Source organism: Mustela nivalis, assembly GCF_964662115.1.
Source record: "Mustela nivalis genome assembly, chromosome: 6".
Lineage (NCBI taxonomy): Eukaryota > Metazoa > Chordata > Mammalia > Carnivora > Mustelidae > Mustela > Mustela nivalis.
In genome coordinates, this window is record NC_139025.1 from 15,001,479 (window position 1) to 15,016,958 (window position 15,480).

At 42.1% G+C, this 15,480-nt stretch overlaps 1 protein-coding gene across 11 annotated transcripts in view; it reads right to left on the reverse strand.

Annotated features, from left to right (window-relative positions):
- ENTPD5 (ectonucleoside triphosphate diphosphohydrolase 5 (inactive)) overlaps nt 1-15,480 on the reverse strand; it is a 53,617-nt gene that overhangs the window by 2,954 nt on the left and 35,183 nt on the right. For all 11 annotated transcript variants that reach the window (XM_082733517.1, XM_082733507.1, XM_082733511.1 and 8 more), the window contains 10 exons: nt 14,506-14,581; nt 14,189-14,224; nt 13,775-13,863; nt 13,389-13,468; nt 12,491-12,552; nt 11,432-11,533; nt 10,153-10,293; nt 9,389-9,445; nt 7,139-7,254; nt 47-4,511 (listed from right to left, as the gene is read on the reverse strand). In XM_082733517.1, the coding sequence (XP_082589643.1) occupies nt 4,425-4,511; nt 7,139-7,254; nt 9,389-9,445; nt 10,153-10,293; nt 11,432-11,533; nt 12,491-12,552; nt 13,389-13,468; nt 13,775-13,863; nt 14,189-14,224; nt 14,506-14,581 (846 nt within the window). In that variant the 3' untranslated portion in view covers nt 47-4,424. The remainder of the gene's footprint in view (nt 1-46; nt 4,512-7,138; nt 7,255-9,388; nt 9,446-10,152; nt 10,294-11,431; nt 11,534-12,490; nt 12,553-13,388; nt 13,469-13,774; nt 13,864-14,188; nt 14,225-14,505; nt 14,582-15,480) is intronic.

Consider the following 15,480-nt stretch of genomic DNA (forward strand, 5'->3'; position numbering starts at 1 on the left):
AAATAAAATCTTAAAAAAAAAAAATAAAAAACAAAATGAGGGGCGCCTGGGTGGCTCAGTGGGTTGGTTAAAGCCTCTGCCTGCACCTCGGGTCATGATCTCAGGGTCCTGGGATCGAGCCCCGCATCGGGCTCTCTGCTCGGCGGGGAACCTGCTTCCTCCTCTCTGCCTGCCTCTCTACCTACTTGTGATCTCTGTCAAATAAATAAATAAAATCTTAAAAAAAAAAAAAAAAGAAACAATTCCATTTACAATTGCATCACAAAGAGTAAAATACCTATAAATAAATGTAATCAATGAGGTGAAAGATCTGGATACTTAAACAGCAAAGACACTGAGGAACTGAACACACAAATGGAAAGCTAGTCTGTGCTTATGGGTTGGAATAATATTACTAAAAACTCCACATTACCCAAAGCAATCTCTAGACTCCATGCAGTAGTTCTCTAAATTCCAACAGCATAGGACACAGAATTAGAACAAATGATTCTTAACTCTGTGTGGAACCACATTAAATCCCGAATAGCCAAAGCAGTCTTGAGAAAGAAGAACAAAGAAGATGTCACACTCCCTAATTTCAAACTATACTACAAAGGTGTAGTACCTAAAACAGTATGGTACAAAAACAGACAGAGATCAAATGGAACAGAACTGAGCATCCAGAAATAAACCCACACACATCAAAGCAATTAACCTACCACAAGAAGCCAACGATCACATGTAGTAGAGAAAAGTCAGTTTCACTTACATGGGGAATCTCAACAAAAGGACAAACAAAATAAAACAAAAACAAAACAAAACAAAACAAAAAACAAAAAACCACCTCACAAAAAACAGACCAGTGGTTACCAGAGGAGGAGGAGGTCAACTGTTTGATGACTAGATTTGTAGTGGTGATCATTTGTAGTGTATACGGATGTTAAATTATAAAGCTGTACACCAGGAACTTATATAATAAAAAAAGATTTATGTAATTCTTTTTAATGCCAGTCATAAACTTACACAATTGCCTTCTAATGAAGATAAAAATTAAAAATACCAAATTCATGCATGTTTGTTAAAATTGCTGTTTTAAAATTCCTAACGCAATGCAGATGAAACATAAATTACTTTAACCTTTGTTAAAGGTGCGCACGGGACTTTCTGAAAAAGAAATCTTATTAATGTTAATTATTTCCTTATCACAGCACCAGGTTTCAATTTTATTTATGGTTTCTCTCTGGGACACTATTGGCTGTTCTGTAATAAAACAATAATTTAATTGCACAGGTCTGACAAAAGGAACCAGGTCAAAAAGGAAATTCAATTAGCAGCAGAATCTGTTCACGTATGGTTGCAGACGGGTGGCTGACTTGCAAGGGAAGGGGTATCTTGTTTTGGGTTTTTGAAAAACCTCACTTCACAGTACTAGAGAATCCTTTTAAAGAGATTTGTGCATCCACTGGATTTGTACAGTGTAAAAAACACCTTGCCCAAAAGTCTGATTTGAAGATGAAATGAGAAGAAACAGTCTGCTTTTGGGCTAAACTAAGCTATTTTTAGAATAATTTTTGAAGGAATGAGAAATCTGTTACCACAGGGGTAGCTTTACAGGCAAAAGCAGAATATTTTTAAGATGCTAAAAAAGTGACAGCATGAACCTTCCTGGGATCTCAGGAGAAATGTGCCCAGATGGAATAGGGCAATTACCATGAAAAGCCATGTGAGTACAGGCAGAGTCCAGAAAGGTCACTGTAGGGGAAAAAAAGGTCATTTTAAACAAAATATAGAAAGGTAGCCCACCCAGGTAGGGATATCATGGACTCTGCAAGTACGCGAACCAAATCCGGCAAGACAGGAAGAATTTAAGGCACACTTTGCAAGGACCTCCACGACCCACAGAGGATGTTCTTCGTACGATAGTGATGGTGGTAACAAACACAGAACATCCGCTCGTGCCTGGCCATGTCCTTAGTATTAGAAACATTAAAAACACATTTATAGAGAGGGAACAACCAGCAATATTAGATTCTGTAGGACCCCTTAACAAGAGGCCCAAAAGGTACACTAAGGGGAAATAAGGATAATTATAGAAAAATTGGTTTTTCTAAGTAATAAAAATTCTCATTCCAAACTGCTCCTAAAATGGATAAATTAATTCTCTAGATATTCTCACCAATATAATCAGAATATATGTAGATACACTTCTGGAATTTTACTGCATCTACCCAAGATTTCTGAAGGTACCGGGGATGGTCAAAGGAGTTGCCGAACAGTACCCGGCCCGTGTTCACAGGCTTCGGAGACAAGCTGTGCTGGTAAACGCCATGGGACCTTAGCTCTCTGGGCCCATCAAGCTGGACGAGTCCAGTGAACACAGTTTACCTCTCGGAAAACAAGTTGGTTTCTACTAGAGGAAACGGTCTCTCTCCCTGATCATATGAAACAACATTTAGTGTATGATGACTAGTTCTAACACCCTATTTTTTTGGATAAAGATGGGTCTAGAAGCCATATGGTATATTAAAGAAGAGACATAAAGGACTTGGGAGCTTTCTCAAAGGACTGAAAGGCTGTGGAAGGAGGGATTAGAGCAGAACTAAGACCACTGAGAAGACAGGTAATTTGAGCTCAATATAAAGGGGATTTTCTTTTAAACATCAGTGTAGTCTAAAAACAGAGTGAGCTTCTGAACACATCCCTAAACAGCAGCTGAATGATAACCAGTCAGATATGTTGAGGGAACTCTTCAATGGGCATAAGATTGGGTTTGAACTTTGGCTGTTCCTAATCCTAAAGATTCTATTATTTCATTATGTAGCATTTTTTAGAAAGACAACAGGTATTAAAGGTGACCTCAGTATAGTAAAAGTTGGAAAAATCTGAAGGAATTCCACAATGTATTTAAAAATAACTAAAATTTGGGGGATGAAGACACGGAAATTTGCCTAGTTACTTGCACATACCAGATGTCAAATACTGACTCAATGGAAAGACTAAAAAATAAGGTTCCCCAGGAGCTGATGTGAGGGCCAGGTATATTACCATCTTTTCTGAAGGATCTGAAAGAGTCTACTGTGAAGGCTACAAGTTTGGGCAGATTTATATAAACTGTACTGGGAAAAAGCTGGAGGCAAGGAGCCAAGGCAAAAGAGACAGATTTTAGAAAGATCTTTCAAGTCCAAGAGCACTCGAGTGGGTAGAGAAGCAGCAGATAATGGTCATGTTAAAAAAAAAAAAAAATATATATATATATATATATACAAGATAATGACTTTCAGGGAAAATAATTAATAGAATCAAGAGTTCTGAACACTCAAACTCAGAAAGAAAATCCACCGTACTGATGTGGGCCCAAATGTCCAACCAAATCAAATGTTAGGTACCACCAAAAAGGATCTCAGAAACTGTGGAACTAGGCAAACAATTTACAGGAAGTTAGCTAAAATGATCAGCACCAGGGCAGTAAGAGGTACTGCTAAATAATGGAGAATTAAAGGACAACCTGAAAGGAGCTGTGCCCAAAATCTAGAGGCCAGATCTTAGAAATACAAAGAAAACACATTTAGGATGAGAAATTAAATGCATTAGCTTGGGAGGAAGTATGGGCGCTGAACACACACAGTCCTGTGAAGTTGGATGTGGTAGTTAATCCCAGGGTGTCGATTAAAAGTTGATTAAAGAGGGTGGTCTCTTCAAGGAAGCCACCCCTCCCAAACCTTGTCCTTAGAGACTGGCTGTCCTCCGTTTCTAAGATGGGGTCTGCACAGCTAGGAGCTGCCCTCCCGTCTGGCCAAGATTTAGGATGCCTCTCAGCTATCTGGCTGGAAATGGCGGAAAGCAGGATCACATAATTTCAGATTCGTTACCTTTTTCCCCCCTTGAGTTACACATGAAAAGCAAAAGCAGGTATTTTCTTCTTTCTCTTTTTTAGGGGAGCTGGGTGGAAATAAAGGCGGGACACAGCAATGTGTATGAGGAGGAGAAAAATACTGGTGTTGACATCGCATGAGACTGCAATCAGTGGGCTTAGTTTAACATGGAAGAGGAAATAGAGTATGTTCAAAGGAATGAGGCACTCAAAGGGTTGAAATGAGATTTTTCTTTGGTTCCCAAGGACCTGTCCCTAGGCTCTCCAAGGTTAAGTTCCAAAGCGCTTTTGGCTTTGTGACACACGAAGAATCTCAAAGCTTTAGATTCTGGTGCCAGCTGTGCAAGCAGAGTGGTTAGGTCAACAGTTCACATTAAATGTATAAACTTAATGAGTCCCAAATCTCTAGACTCAAGGGCAAGACTTGCGTCCAAAAGCCCCTTCTACCTGATGAATCCAGCTGCGGGGCTTCAGTCCAGGCTATCCTCAGACTGGCTCAGAACATGACTGAGTCCTTTCTCCTACTTTTAGAAAGGTTGTTGGAGAATGCAGTCCTCAGAAGAAGGGCTTGGCCTCAGTGAGAGATGCCCAGGGACTGCAGCAGATGGAAGGTGGCCCCCAAGGCCCAGCCTGTCTCTATGTTGTTCACTTTCTTTGAGAGCTGTTGAGGAGGAAAAAAAAAAAAGTTCACATCTGCATCAATTTTCAGCTCTAGCAAACATGACACAGGCAGAGAGTATCTACAAAGATCATCCACATGGCCAAACCAAGGTAAAATTTGGGGTAGCCTGTCTTGGGAGGCTTCCCACTACCCACAGTGTAACAGTTTCCTTCCTGCCGTGGCTTATACCTGCCAATCTGATCTCTGAAAATTCTGGCCCAGGAAGGGGTCTCACCCAGATCTTCTTGAAAGAGGCTTCTGAATTCTTTCCCTACCCCAGAACTGAATACATGAGGAACTGGGAATAGATTTAGAGGTAGCAAAGAACATACCAAACTTCTCAATTCATACTCTGTAAATAACCAAAATTTCTTAAGCACTAATTAATAACCAATCAAGGCATTTAAGGCATTCTAGCCAAGTTGTGCCTCAGTTAGTTCAGTGACTTCGGGCAAGTGTTTAGACCTGATTTCCTCTACTATGTAACAAACAGATTAGATTAGTATTTATCAAACTGTTTTCTTTAGAATCTTAGGAATTCTTGGAAGTGCTTTGAAAGAGCAAGGGAGGCCAAATGCTAAAGGAGTTCCAGGCCCCCTTTCTCTGCTTCCACCAGACAGCAAAACTTTGATCAGCTTTACTGGCCTTCTGTGGAAGCTTCTGTTGAACAGTGATGTCACCACTAATAACATCACACACGAAAGAGTCTGGAAATCAGTGAACTGGATTTAGTCTGTCTTCCTAGGACTAATTTCTTATGATACAATACTTCTGCTTCTGTGTTGACCTGATGAAATCTATACTAGGCACTATGACAAAAACTGGGAAGAAAGGCAGTGAACCACCACCTTGAGATTTAGTTTGTGACATGTGAGTAAGATTGGGAGTGCCCCCCACAACTCCCAATGCTCCTCTGCCCTCAGGCCTGGGCTGCTGGCCCAAGGGTGAAGAAGCTGAAATAAAGTGGCCTCTGGGCCAGAGAAATGCCTGTCACTGAATTTAATTCTGCCACCATTGAAATAACAAAGACTAAAAGGATGGCAGCACTGGAAATGACAGAAAACTGTCTTTAAATGACATGGTTAGGACGCCTGGGTGGCTCAGTGGGTTGAGCCTCTGTCTTCGGCTCAGGTCATGATCTTAGGGTCCTGGGATCAAGTCCCACATCAGGCTCTCTGCTCTGCAGGGAGCCTGCTTCTTCCTCTCTCTCTCTCTCTGCCTACTTGTGATTTCTCTGTCAAATAAATAAAATCTGTTTAAAAAATAAATAAATAAATGACACGGTTATTGTTGATCCTTAAGTAGAGGAAGTTAACTTTGTATGTATTAAGGACTTAAGATAACCTTTCTTATCCACAAATCTATCCCCAACTGGTGTGAAATGCCTACACTGATAATACCAATATTAATAACTTTCTATGTGCCAGGCATTTTGCCTTACATACAGTATCTCAATTTTTATAACAGCCCTAGGAAATAGGTAAAGATCCCTAAGTTTGGATGAGAAACCTAAAAGTTAGAGAGGGGAAGTAAATCACTTAGGTTACAGAGGTGGTAAGCTTGCAGACACAGAATGTGAGCCCAGATTTGATGGACAATGGAGTCATCCTTTAAATACTTCGTGATACTGACTCTTCTGGCAAGTAATTCTTTGGTAAGCACCTTAAATGTTGATATTCCTGTCAGATGCAATGCGTTAAATCCAAATACCTTTAGTGCAAAGTTCAAAGTTGCCTGTGCCATACTTCTATTTTTGTCACATCTCCTCTAATAAGACTATATGCTACTTGAGGACAAGATTTTTAATCTTAATTATCTTGTAACCATAACGTACAGTCATTCCACTACGGTACAGGAGAAAAGAAAGTCAGTGGGATGGATGAAACATGAAAAGATGTTTTCCTACAGACAAAGCGGAGCGTGCACAAGTGGATGGAAAAGGAAAACAAAGAGGGACCCATGATTCACGAGACACTGAATATATGCGGCACATATAAAGTAAGACATACTACATATACACAAGGCATTCAACGCCAATGAGAACTGGAATAACCCACTCACGGAGGACACCCTTTTGTCCTAGGCCAAATAAAACCATCTGACGGGCTAATGAGCGCACGCATGCTACCAGCCAGTGTATCTGTCCCTGTGCCTCTCCAAACTGAATAAATTTATGTGACAGCCACAGGCATCTCCTGTCCCTGGGTCCCCTTGATCAGCTCTAGTACTTACAACCATACTGTCAGCAACAGAGAGATGCAGGAAATATGAACCCAGGGTTTAAGAGTCCGGCACTTCCAACACGCCTGTACCCTATCCTGTGTGTTCCTAGCCCCACTGCCTTCCCTGTGCTTCTTGCCCTTGCCCTCTGAACTGGCTTTAATAAACCATGTGACTTGGGCCCCTTGATTTGGGATGCAAGCCTTCTGCTCTGTGACCCCTGGGATAGCTTGCCTGGGAATATACTTAGAAGCTACCATTGCATCAAGCCAATTTCCCGCGTTCGTGATGTCTTGCACAGCCCCTTGCCCACAGCCCGCATAATTCCGCCTGCAGCTACTCTGATCACCACACAAGTGCTTTTCCTAATTCCCAAGTCAGCAGACTGTTTTACGATCCTCTCTTACCTGTAAGACGGTGCTGTCTACAAAGCCAAAGCCGTCCTTCAACAGGGCTGTGATGTAACTGAGATCCATGCACAGGAACGGACTGCCGGAGGTGAAGTTTTCCAAGTTATCACACACTGAAAGGGAGGGAGAGTGAAGAGGAGAATTTAAGTTTGCCACCAGGTGGCAGATGTATGATTTTCTCTCACTAGAGACTTAGGATAAGCGAAGCAGAATTCTCCCCGTGGTTGATGCCCGCGAGTCGTGGAGACTGGAGCTGTGCGCACTGACCGAGCCTCTTGCATATATTCCATCTCACCCCTCAAATGGATCATAGTTTACTTAGTTTTTAATTTATTTTTAAAATCTTTTAAGATTTTATTTATTTCTTTGACAGAGAGAGACACAGCAAGAGAGGGAACACAAGCAGGGGACTTGGGAGAGGGAGAAGCAGGCTTCCTGCTGAGCAGAGAGCAGGATGCGGGGCTTGAGGCCAGGACCCTGGGATCACGACCTGAGGTGCAGGCAGATGCTCAAGGACTGAGCCACCCAGGCACCCTGCCCCTATATATTTTTAAAATTTTATTTATTTATTTATCAGAGAGGAAGAGGGCACAAGCAGGGAGAGTGGCAGGTAGAGGGAGAAGCAGGCTCTCTGACGAGCAAGAGCCGGACACCGGACTCAATCCCAGGACCCTGTGATCATGAAACTGAGCTGAAGGCAGACGCTTAAGCGTCTGAGCCATCTCAGGGTTGTTAAGCTCGGGCCCCGCATTGGGCTCTGCACCGGGCCCGGAGCCTCCTGCGGATTCTCTCTCTCCCCATTGTCCTGTGCCCCTCCCTCTCTTCCCTCTTCTTCCCTGCCTCTGTCTCTCTCCCCCTCCCTCCTTCTCTGCAAAAAAAAAAAAATTAAAAAGTAAAATTTTTTTTTCTGTTTTAATATTTCATGCAATATGTGAATTGTACAAAAAAGTACAATTTGCTGATACTATCCACTGTAGGAAATAAATCTTTACTAAAGTATTTGAAAAAAAAAAATGGGCGAAGGACCTGAATAGACATTTTTCCACAGCAAACTTACAGCACCCAACAGACACAGGCAAAGAAGCTCAGCATCACTCATCATCAGGGGATGCAAATCAGAACCACAATAAGGGATCACCTCACACCAATCAGAATGTCTAGTGTCAAACAGAAAAGAAATAACAAGTGCTGGTGAAGATGTGGAGAAAAAGGCCCCTGTGACGTGCAAACTGGTGCAGCCTATGGGTAAGAGTACAGAGGATCCTCAAAAAATTAAAAACAAATACCGTGTGATCCGGTAGTTCTACTACTGCCTACTACCCCAAGAAAATGAAAACAGTAATTCAAAAAGATATGAACACCCCTGGGCTTATTACACTATTTAGAAGAGCCAAATTATGGAAGCAGCCCAAGTGCCCACTGATAGATGATGGATAAGGATGGGGTGCGTGTGTATGTATACATAATAATATACGTATACAATGTACATTATACATACACTATTTATTATGTGCACACACACACATCTTCTATATATATGTATTCATAATACACACACACACACACAATGGAATATTAGTAATAACAAAGAATGGTACATTGTCATTTGTTATGATGTGAATGGATCTAGAGGGTGTTATGCTGAAATTCAGTCAGACAGACAAAGACAACTATCATATGATTTCATTTATACATGGAACCCTCCCCCAAAAACCAAATGAACAAACAAAGAAAAAAACAGACTCTTTAATAGAACTGGTGGTTGTCAGAGGGGAGATGGATAGGGGGATGGGACAAACAGGTGAAGGAAATTAAGAGGTAAAAACTTCCAGCTGTAAAATAAGTAAGTCACAGGGATAAGTACACCACCGGGTGTACTGCAACAGTGTTGTATGGAGACAGACAGTGACTATATTATTACAGCAAACACTGGGTAATGTACATAATAGCCCAACCTATATGTCGTATACCTAAAACTGATATAACATTGTATTTTAATTATACTTCAATAATAGAAAAAAAAAAGGAAGGAAGAAAGAACTGTAGAAAAGAAGAAAAGGTTTTCACCATCTCCCCAAAGCCTCTTGTATTCCCATGGATTTTTATGCCACTTAATGCTTTTAATTCTGGGCAAAAATGGGAAACTAGGCTTTCTGCTGACTGCAGTGCTCTGGGTCACTTTCAGGTCACTGGAGTTCACAGGCACAGAGGCACAGACTTGCCTTCATGGCTTCCACTAGCACTTACCTTCCCTTGCTTTTCTTTCAAAATCTTCAACTTTTAAAACACCCCCCGTTTCATAATCTACAATGAAACAGTAGCTCATGTCAAAAAGCCTTCAAGGAAACAAGGAAATTCATCCTAGTGATATTCATAATAATGAAAAAAAAAACAAAAGTGAATTTTCTAACATTACAGAACTGGCTAAACAAATATGACACAGCCATACAATATAATCTGTGTAGTCTATTTTATTAATAATTATTCTATGTATATTTAATCACAATAAAAAACCTGACCTAAAAAAATAGAAAATAGGAAATTAATTCCTGTCTCAGGCCATCACAGAGCATACATACATTCACAGAGCTAACAAAAAGCATTACTATTGTGATAAGGAAATAGAAGTTATCAAGGGGGAGGAAGAAACTTTTTGGGGTAATGGATGTCTTATTTTGAATTTGGTGATGGCTTAATGGTATATGACTACGTCGAAACTTAGTAAATTATACAATTTAAATATTTGTATTTTATTTTATATCAATTATATCAACAAAAATGTAAAAAAAATAGACTTCATATGTATCTCTTTACACCACTTTCTAGCAAAAGGTTCTAAATCATATTCACCCTTCCACTGCAGCAGCTAATGTCATTCAACAGCCAGCACTGGAGAAGAGTCGTCAGATCACTTACGACAAAGCATTTCAAATACTCCTCTTCTCCCTTTCCCTTCCCCAGGACAGCTCTGCCCAGTCTCCTCCCCAGGCTGATTCCTGGAGTAAACTTACCAATCATGTCTGTGTCCACAGCACGATCGTAATAGTAAGAGAAAGCATAGAAGGAGCTCTTCCGGACCTCGTCTGGCTGGTGAAGTTTTCCTTGGACCACCCTCAGCACTTCAGCATAGCAGGGCTCGAAGCCCATTTCCCCTGCCAGGGAACCATGAGGAAAATGAGCGCTCGCTAAGGCAAGCTGCCGGAGCCAACAAAGAGACACCAGGAGGATCAAGGAAAGCAGCACACTGAGGCTCAGGACAAAGGGCTGACAGAGATGAACGAGCTTCCACAGCCCTGTCACTCTGGACGAAAGGCACCTGCTTCCCCACGGCAGCTTCCCTCCTGAACCTGTTCACCACAAATTGTCTTATCCAGCTTCAAGCTGCTGTCTAGCCCATGTTCCTTGGTATTTATGAGAAGCATCCAGAAGTCTCAACACTGGCTTCACTGGAAACACTGAGATTTTTCCTTGATTTTAAGGTCTTTGCTTTTTATAATATCTAAGATGAATTATTCTTTCTAATGTCTCAGTTTTTAGTGTTACTATAATTTAAAAAACTAAACATTAAGGGCACCTGGGTGGCTCAGCTGGTTCAGCGTCTGCCTTTGGGTCAGGTCATGATATTAAAGTCCTGGGATCGAGTCCCACATCAGGGAGGAGTCTGCTTTTCCTTCTCCTTCTCGCTCTCTCTCATTATTTCTGTCTCTTTCAAATAAATAAATAAAATATCTTTTTTTTTTTTTAAGATTTTATTTATTTATTTGCCATAGAGAGAGAAGCGAGAGCAAGCACAGGCAGACAGAGTGGCAGGCAGAGGCAGAGGGAGAAGGAGAAGCAGGCTCCCTGCCAAGCAAGGAGCCCGATGCGGGACTCGACCCCAGGACGCTGGGATCATGACCCGAGCCGAAGGCAGCCGCTTAACCAACTGAGCCACCCAGGCGTCCCAATAAAATATCTTTTTAAAAAAGCAGCTAAATATTAACAGAATTTAAAATTTCTAGATAGAGTTTCTCCTTGCAGAAGTCAGAGACCCTTAAAGCATTAGGCCCAGGTTGAGAACAGGTTACTAATGGATCCGCATAGCACTTGCGCAGGGAAAGAGCAGGACAGAGGGACAACTGCCTTGTTTGCTGTCATTTCACATTATTCCTTTATGGCATACCAAGATCTATCTGGAATGAGTCCCTTCAAAATACAAGCTTCTCTTGAGTTCTGGAAAACATTTCCCACGGAACTTTTCCAGACTTCTACTGCAAAGATAATTTCAACCAGTGAAAAAACATCACTTGCCTTCTTTGTTGCCACCATACTGGTATTTCACACCCCCAAAGATCCACTCTGCTTCCAGCCATCTTGGTAGACAGGCACTTCGGAAAATGTTTCCATCAATCCCTGAAAGAAGCCAGACCACAGAGTAAGAGGCAAGGATGTGAGAGCGTGCGTGAAAGTAGAGACACACGCATGCAAGCGAGAAGCCAATCAAGTTGAAAGGAATTACCAAAAAACAGGTAGTTCCATGACTTCATCCTACGACAGGAATTCTTAACTCAGGGTTCACAGATAGGCTCTGTGGGGTTGGTGAACCCTCTGAAACTACAGATAAATTTTTGTGCATCTGTACATTGGGCAGAGGGGTCCATGGCTTTCAACATGTCTCAAAGAAATCCCAAACCTATAAGGTAATGAGTTCCCTCCTGCCTCAAAAAAAGGGGAAAAAATACTGTTCTACTTTTCTCATTAGTTATTGTGAGGCTTAAATGAAATATATTTGGAGATGTTTTGTAAACTCTGAAATGCTATATAATCATTACCACAGTAAGAGTTTACTGTGAGCCAGGAACTGTAAAAAGTATATTAAATGCAAAATCTTATATAAGGTGAGGAACAGGGAAGAGAAAGGTTAGCTAACTTGCCCCAAATCACAAAGCGGGACTGAACCCCGATCTGCCTGTAACCGCTCGACCACCTCTGAAGAGAGGAAGAAAGTTGCTCAGTCACCCCACCTAGCAAGTGGGCTGACGCTGCTCGCTGCACCGCCCCTGTACAACTAAGGGTCTGAGCAAACTGCCAAATTCACTCTTGGAGCTTTGAATTCTGCACACTGCAGCATCCTGGTCATAGGTGTTCGCCCTACATATAGACTTCGTTCTAGAAATGGCTAATAATGTATGCCAAAACAACAGAATGCAACACGAAGTAGAAAAAGAATCTGCTATCATGTCCATTATACAACACATACTACCTAAATGAGCAGAAGCCTTTCATCCACAGAATCACCGTCAAGGAAGAGGAAAGGCAAGCTGAGGATGGGGGTCACTCTCACCAACCAGCACAGGTACCCAGACGAACCTTCTGTTTCCAGGGCTCCCAGGGTTGCGAGTCTTGCAGCTTTCAATCCAAATCCCAAGTAACTGTAAAACACAGGATTGACTAATTTCATGCTGGTCCTGAAGTTCCCCAGCCTAAAGCTAACTCTTTCAAGAGCAGTATGGATTCTCTCCCTCTGGAGGGAGGAAAGCCTTGTTCTCTGTGACCTCTTCAACTTGTGTGGACAAATGGTAAGTTCCGTCCAGTTCAGATCAAGGCCATCCAGAACTTTCCATGCCTATGATTTAAAGGCCAGAGACAGTGACACTTTCTAGGGTCTCACCTTGGGAACCATATCCAGAAAAGCTCTCATTATTTTAGCTTCCAGCCCCACTGGGATCAAATCTAAGGATGGATTTTGAACACCTGAAAACAAACTCAAAAGGAGGTAGCTCCGAGTTTTAGCTGAAGATCCTTCAAGTGTCCTCTCTCTAGAAAAAACTTTTTTTTTTTTTTTAAGTTTATTTATTTTGGGAAGCGTGGGGGAGGGACAGGGAGGGAAAGGGAAAGGCAGGAGCGACAGAGGGAGAGAGAGAAGTGGGACTCCCTGCTGAGCAGGGACCCTGCTTGGGGCTCAATCCCAGGGCCCTGGGATCATGACCTGAGTCAAAGGCAGATGCTTAACTGAGTGAGCCACCCAGGCACCCCTCTCTAGAGAAAACTTTTGACTCCTTAAGTTATATACTTTTGAGACAAGAATGGAGAAACCTCTTGGGTCCCTGGGCTTCGGTAAGTGGCTTTGGTTTCAGTTACCAGACCTCTGGGGGTTGGCAGAGACTTTGAAAGGCTAGTCAGATGCAATAACAGATGTGAAAATGCTTTGAAAAGTTAGAAGAATCATATAACAGGAAATATTACTCTGCTCTGTCCCCCTCCTCACCTGTGTGTATAGAGCTTATAAGTGCTGTTAAACATTTCAAATGAAGTGAGGTAGCCGCTAGGGGTTTGTTCCAGGGTTTTCTGCAAATCGGAAAAAGCAAAAAGACTATTTAAGATCTGCAAATGTCTGGAGATGTTACCACCACCATCCCTGTCCTTCCCCCAAAAAATCAGAGATGAAAGAAACAGACTAAGCTGCGGATCTCACGAGGCTGGAGAAATCAAACGGACCGTGAATAGTGAGGGGACAAGGGGACCAGTCATTAATAGACTCCACTCGACCCACCTGTGGCAGAGCTGCTGTCTGAAAATGGGCCACCACTTTCTTGGCACCGTGACATACCTGCCAAGTGGGCTGCTAACCAGGCCTTCATGTAAACGACTCACCTCAAACTGGGGTAGGAACGTAATTTGAGTGGAGGCCCCCCCCAGGTCCAAGGTCCCCACAGTCTCCCGGCTGTGGCCATGCAGCTGACCTGTGAATGAGAGCCAGCTCTGAATATCTTCTGCTTCCGGGACAGCCCAGCACTCCTCTGTCTGCAATCTCTCTCCTGCTCCTGCATTCGGCAGGTGTCCATAAACACTCCACTGCTCCCCAGCCCCGAAGGCTGTTACGTGTGCTAACCTATAAGGACGCCTGTGGCAGCTGAGGCCTTGAAGACAGGTTACAAACATTAACTTCCTAACTCTTCCTTTCTTTTTTTTTTTTTTTAAACACAATACAAGCAAGCAAGGATATTTACTCTTTGACCCCGTGTGAAACCCAGTTAACATCTTAGAATAAACTTGAGAATATATTACCTGTCAGAAAATTCACAGTAACCCAAGCTAAGATGCCTGAAAGAGAGAGAAAAACAGAGACTGTAACTCAGAGCATTCCCCTCTGATCTTCCTTGACCTCATTTTTGTTCTTTTTCTCTAAAATTTTGTCTAAAACACACATTTTCCTTTTCCCTATTCTTCCATTTCCTCTTAGCCCATTCCTCCTTGCTTATTTGTTTCTCCTTGTTTAGTTCCTTTTACTTCCACACCCTCATCCCTGTTCCCAGTTCTTTTAATCACATCTTTTATTAACTCTAGCCCTCTCCCCTCAGAACACGTATTAACACTTCTCCCACCTTCATAAGATCCATCCATGATGCTAACACTGTCATCTGGTACCAGGAAAGGTGACTTCTTGAAGATTTCTCTTACCTAGAGAAAAAGGGAAAAACTCTGGATTCCCCAAGGCAATAAAGAAGATTTCCATATTTGGGCTGTATCTTATTAAGCCTTAAAAAACTACACTCTTTATTTCCCTAGATAAAATTTTAGCAGAACATTCCTTTTCCCTAAAAAACTAGAGAAGGAACTACAAAAGCCATTCCTGGTTTCTTGTAAAAACAAAAAACGTAGGGATTCCTCTGACTTTAAAATAAATCTCAACCAAACTATCGAAATGTATAGGTGAACTGGACTTAGAAGGCATATATTTGATGCCCTCCAGCTCAAATCAGGATCCTGTCATTTTTTTAAAAAGTACCTTATTAATCCTGCCTGGGCATGAAGCTAGGAGGACCCTTTCCCACTTGATTTCTTAGATGGCAAGATAAACGGATGGTAGAGAAGAGTTGGGCCTGGGCAGCTCCTGAGGCTACAGAAACATTTCTTCTACTTTCACACCAAATTCTTCAGGCCTTTGGCCGTGCTCATAAAGGGGGCTCATGTCCATAGGCTGGGGTACTCTGCTGTCAGCCCCTGTTAGATTCTGGCACACGGCTAAGGCCTCAAGAGTCCACAGACACCCCAGTTCTAGATTTATTTATCCTGTTTCAGAAGATGGGAATGGACATCTCACCCACTCTGGACTCTCCATAAATAAAGGTCAATGACATGGGTGTTATGTCTTATTTTTTTATATGATTATCATGAGGCAGGGGAGACTTTCCAAACAGAAATAGAACAACTCTGGTCTGCTGGCTGTTCTCATTCCTGACAGGATGAAACACCTCCTGTGAGGACCTCTGGACTCTGTTTCATCCAGGAAAAGCCAGTCAAGTGATCTATAAATAAGCTTTTAAAGCGAAGACAGATGAGCAAACAGGAATAAACAC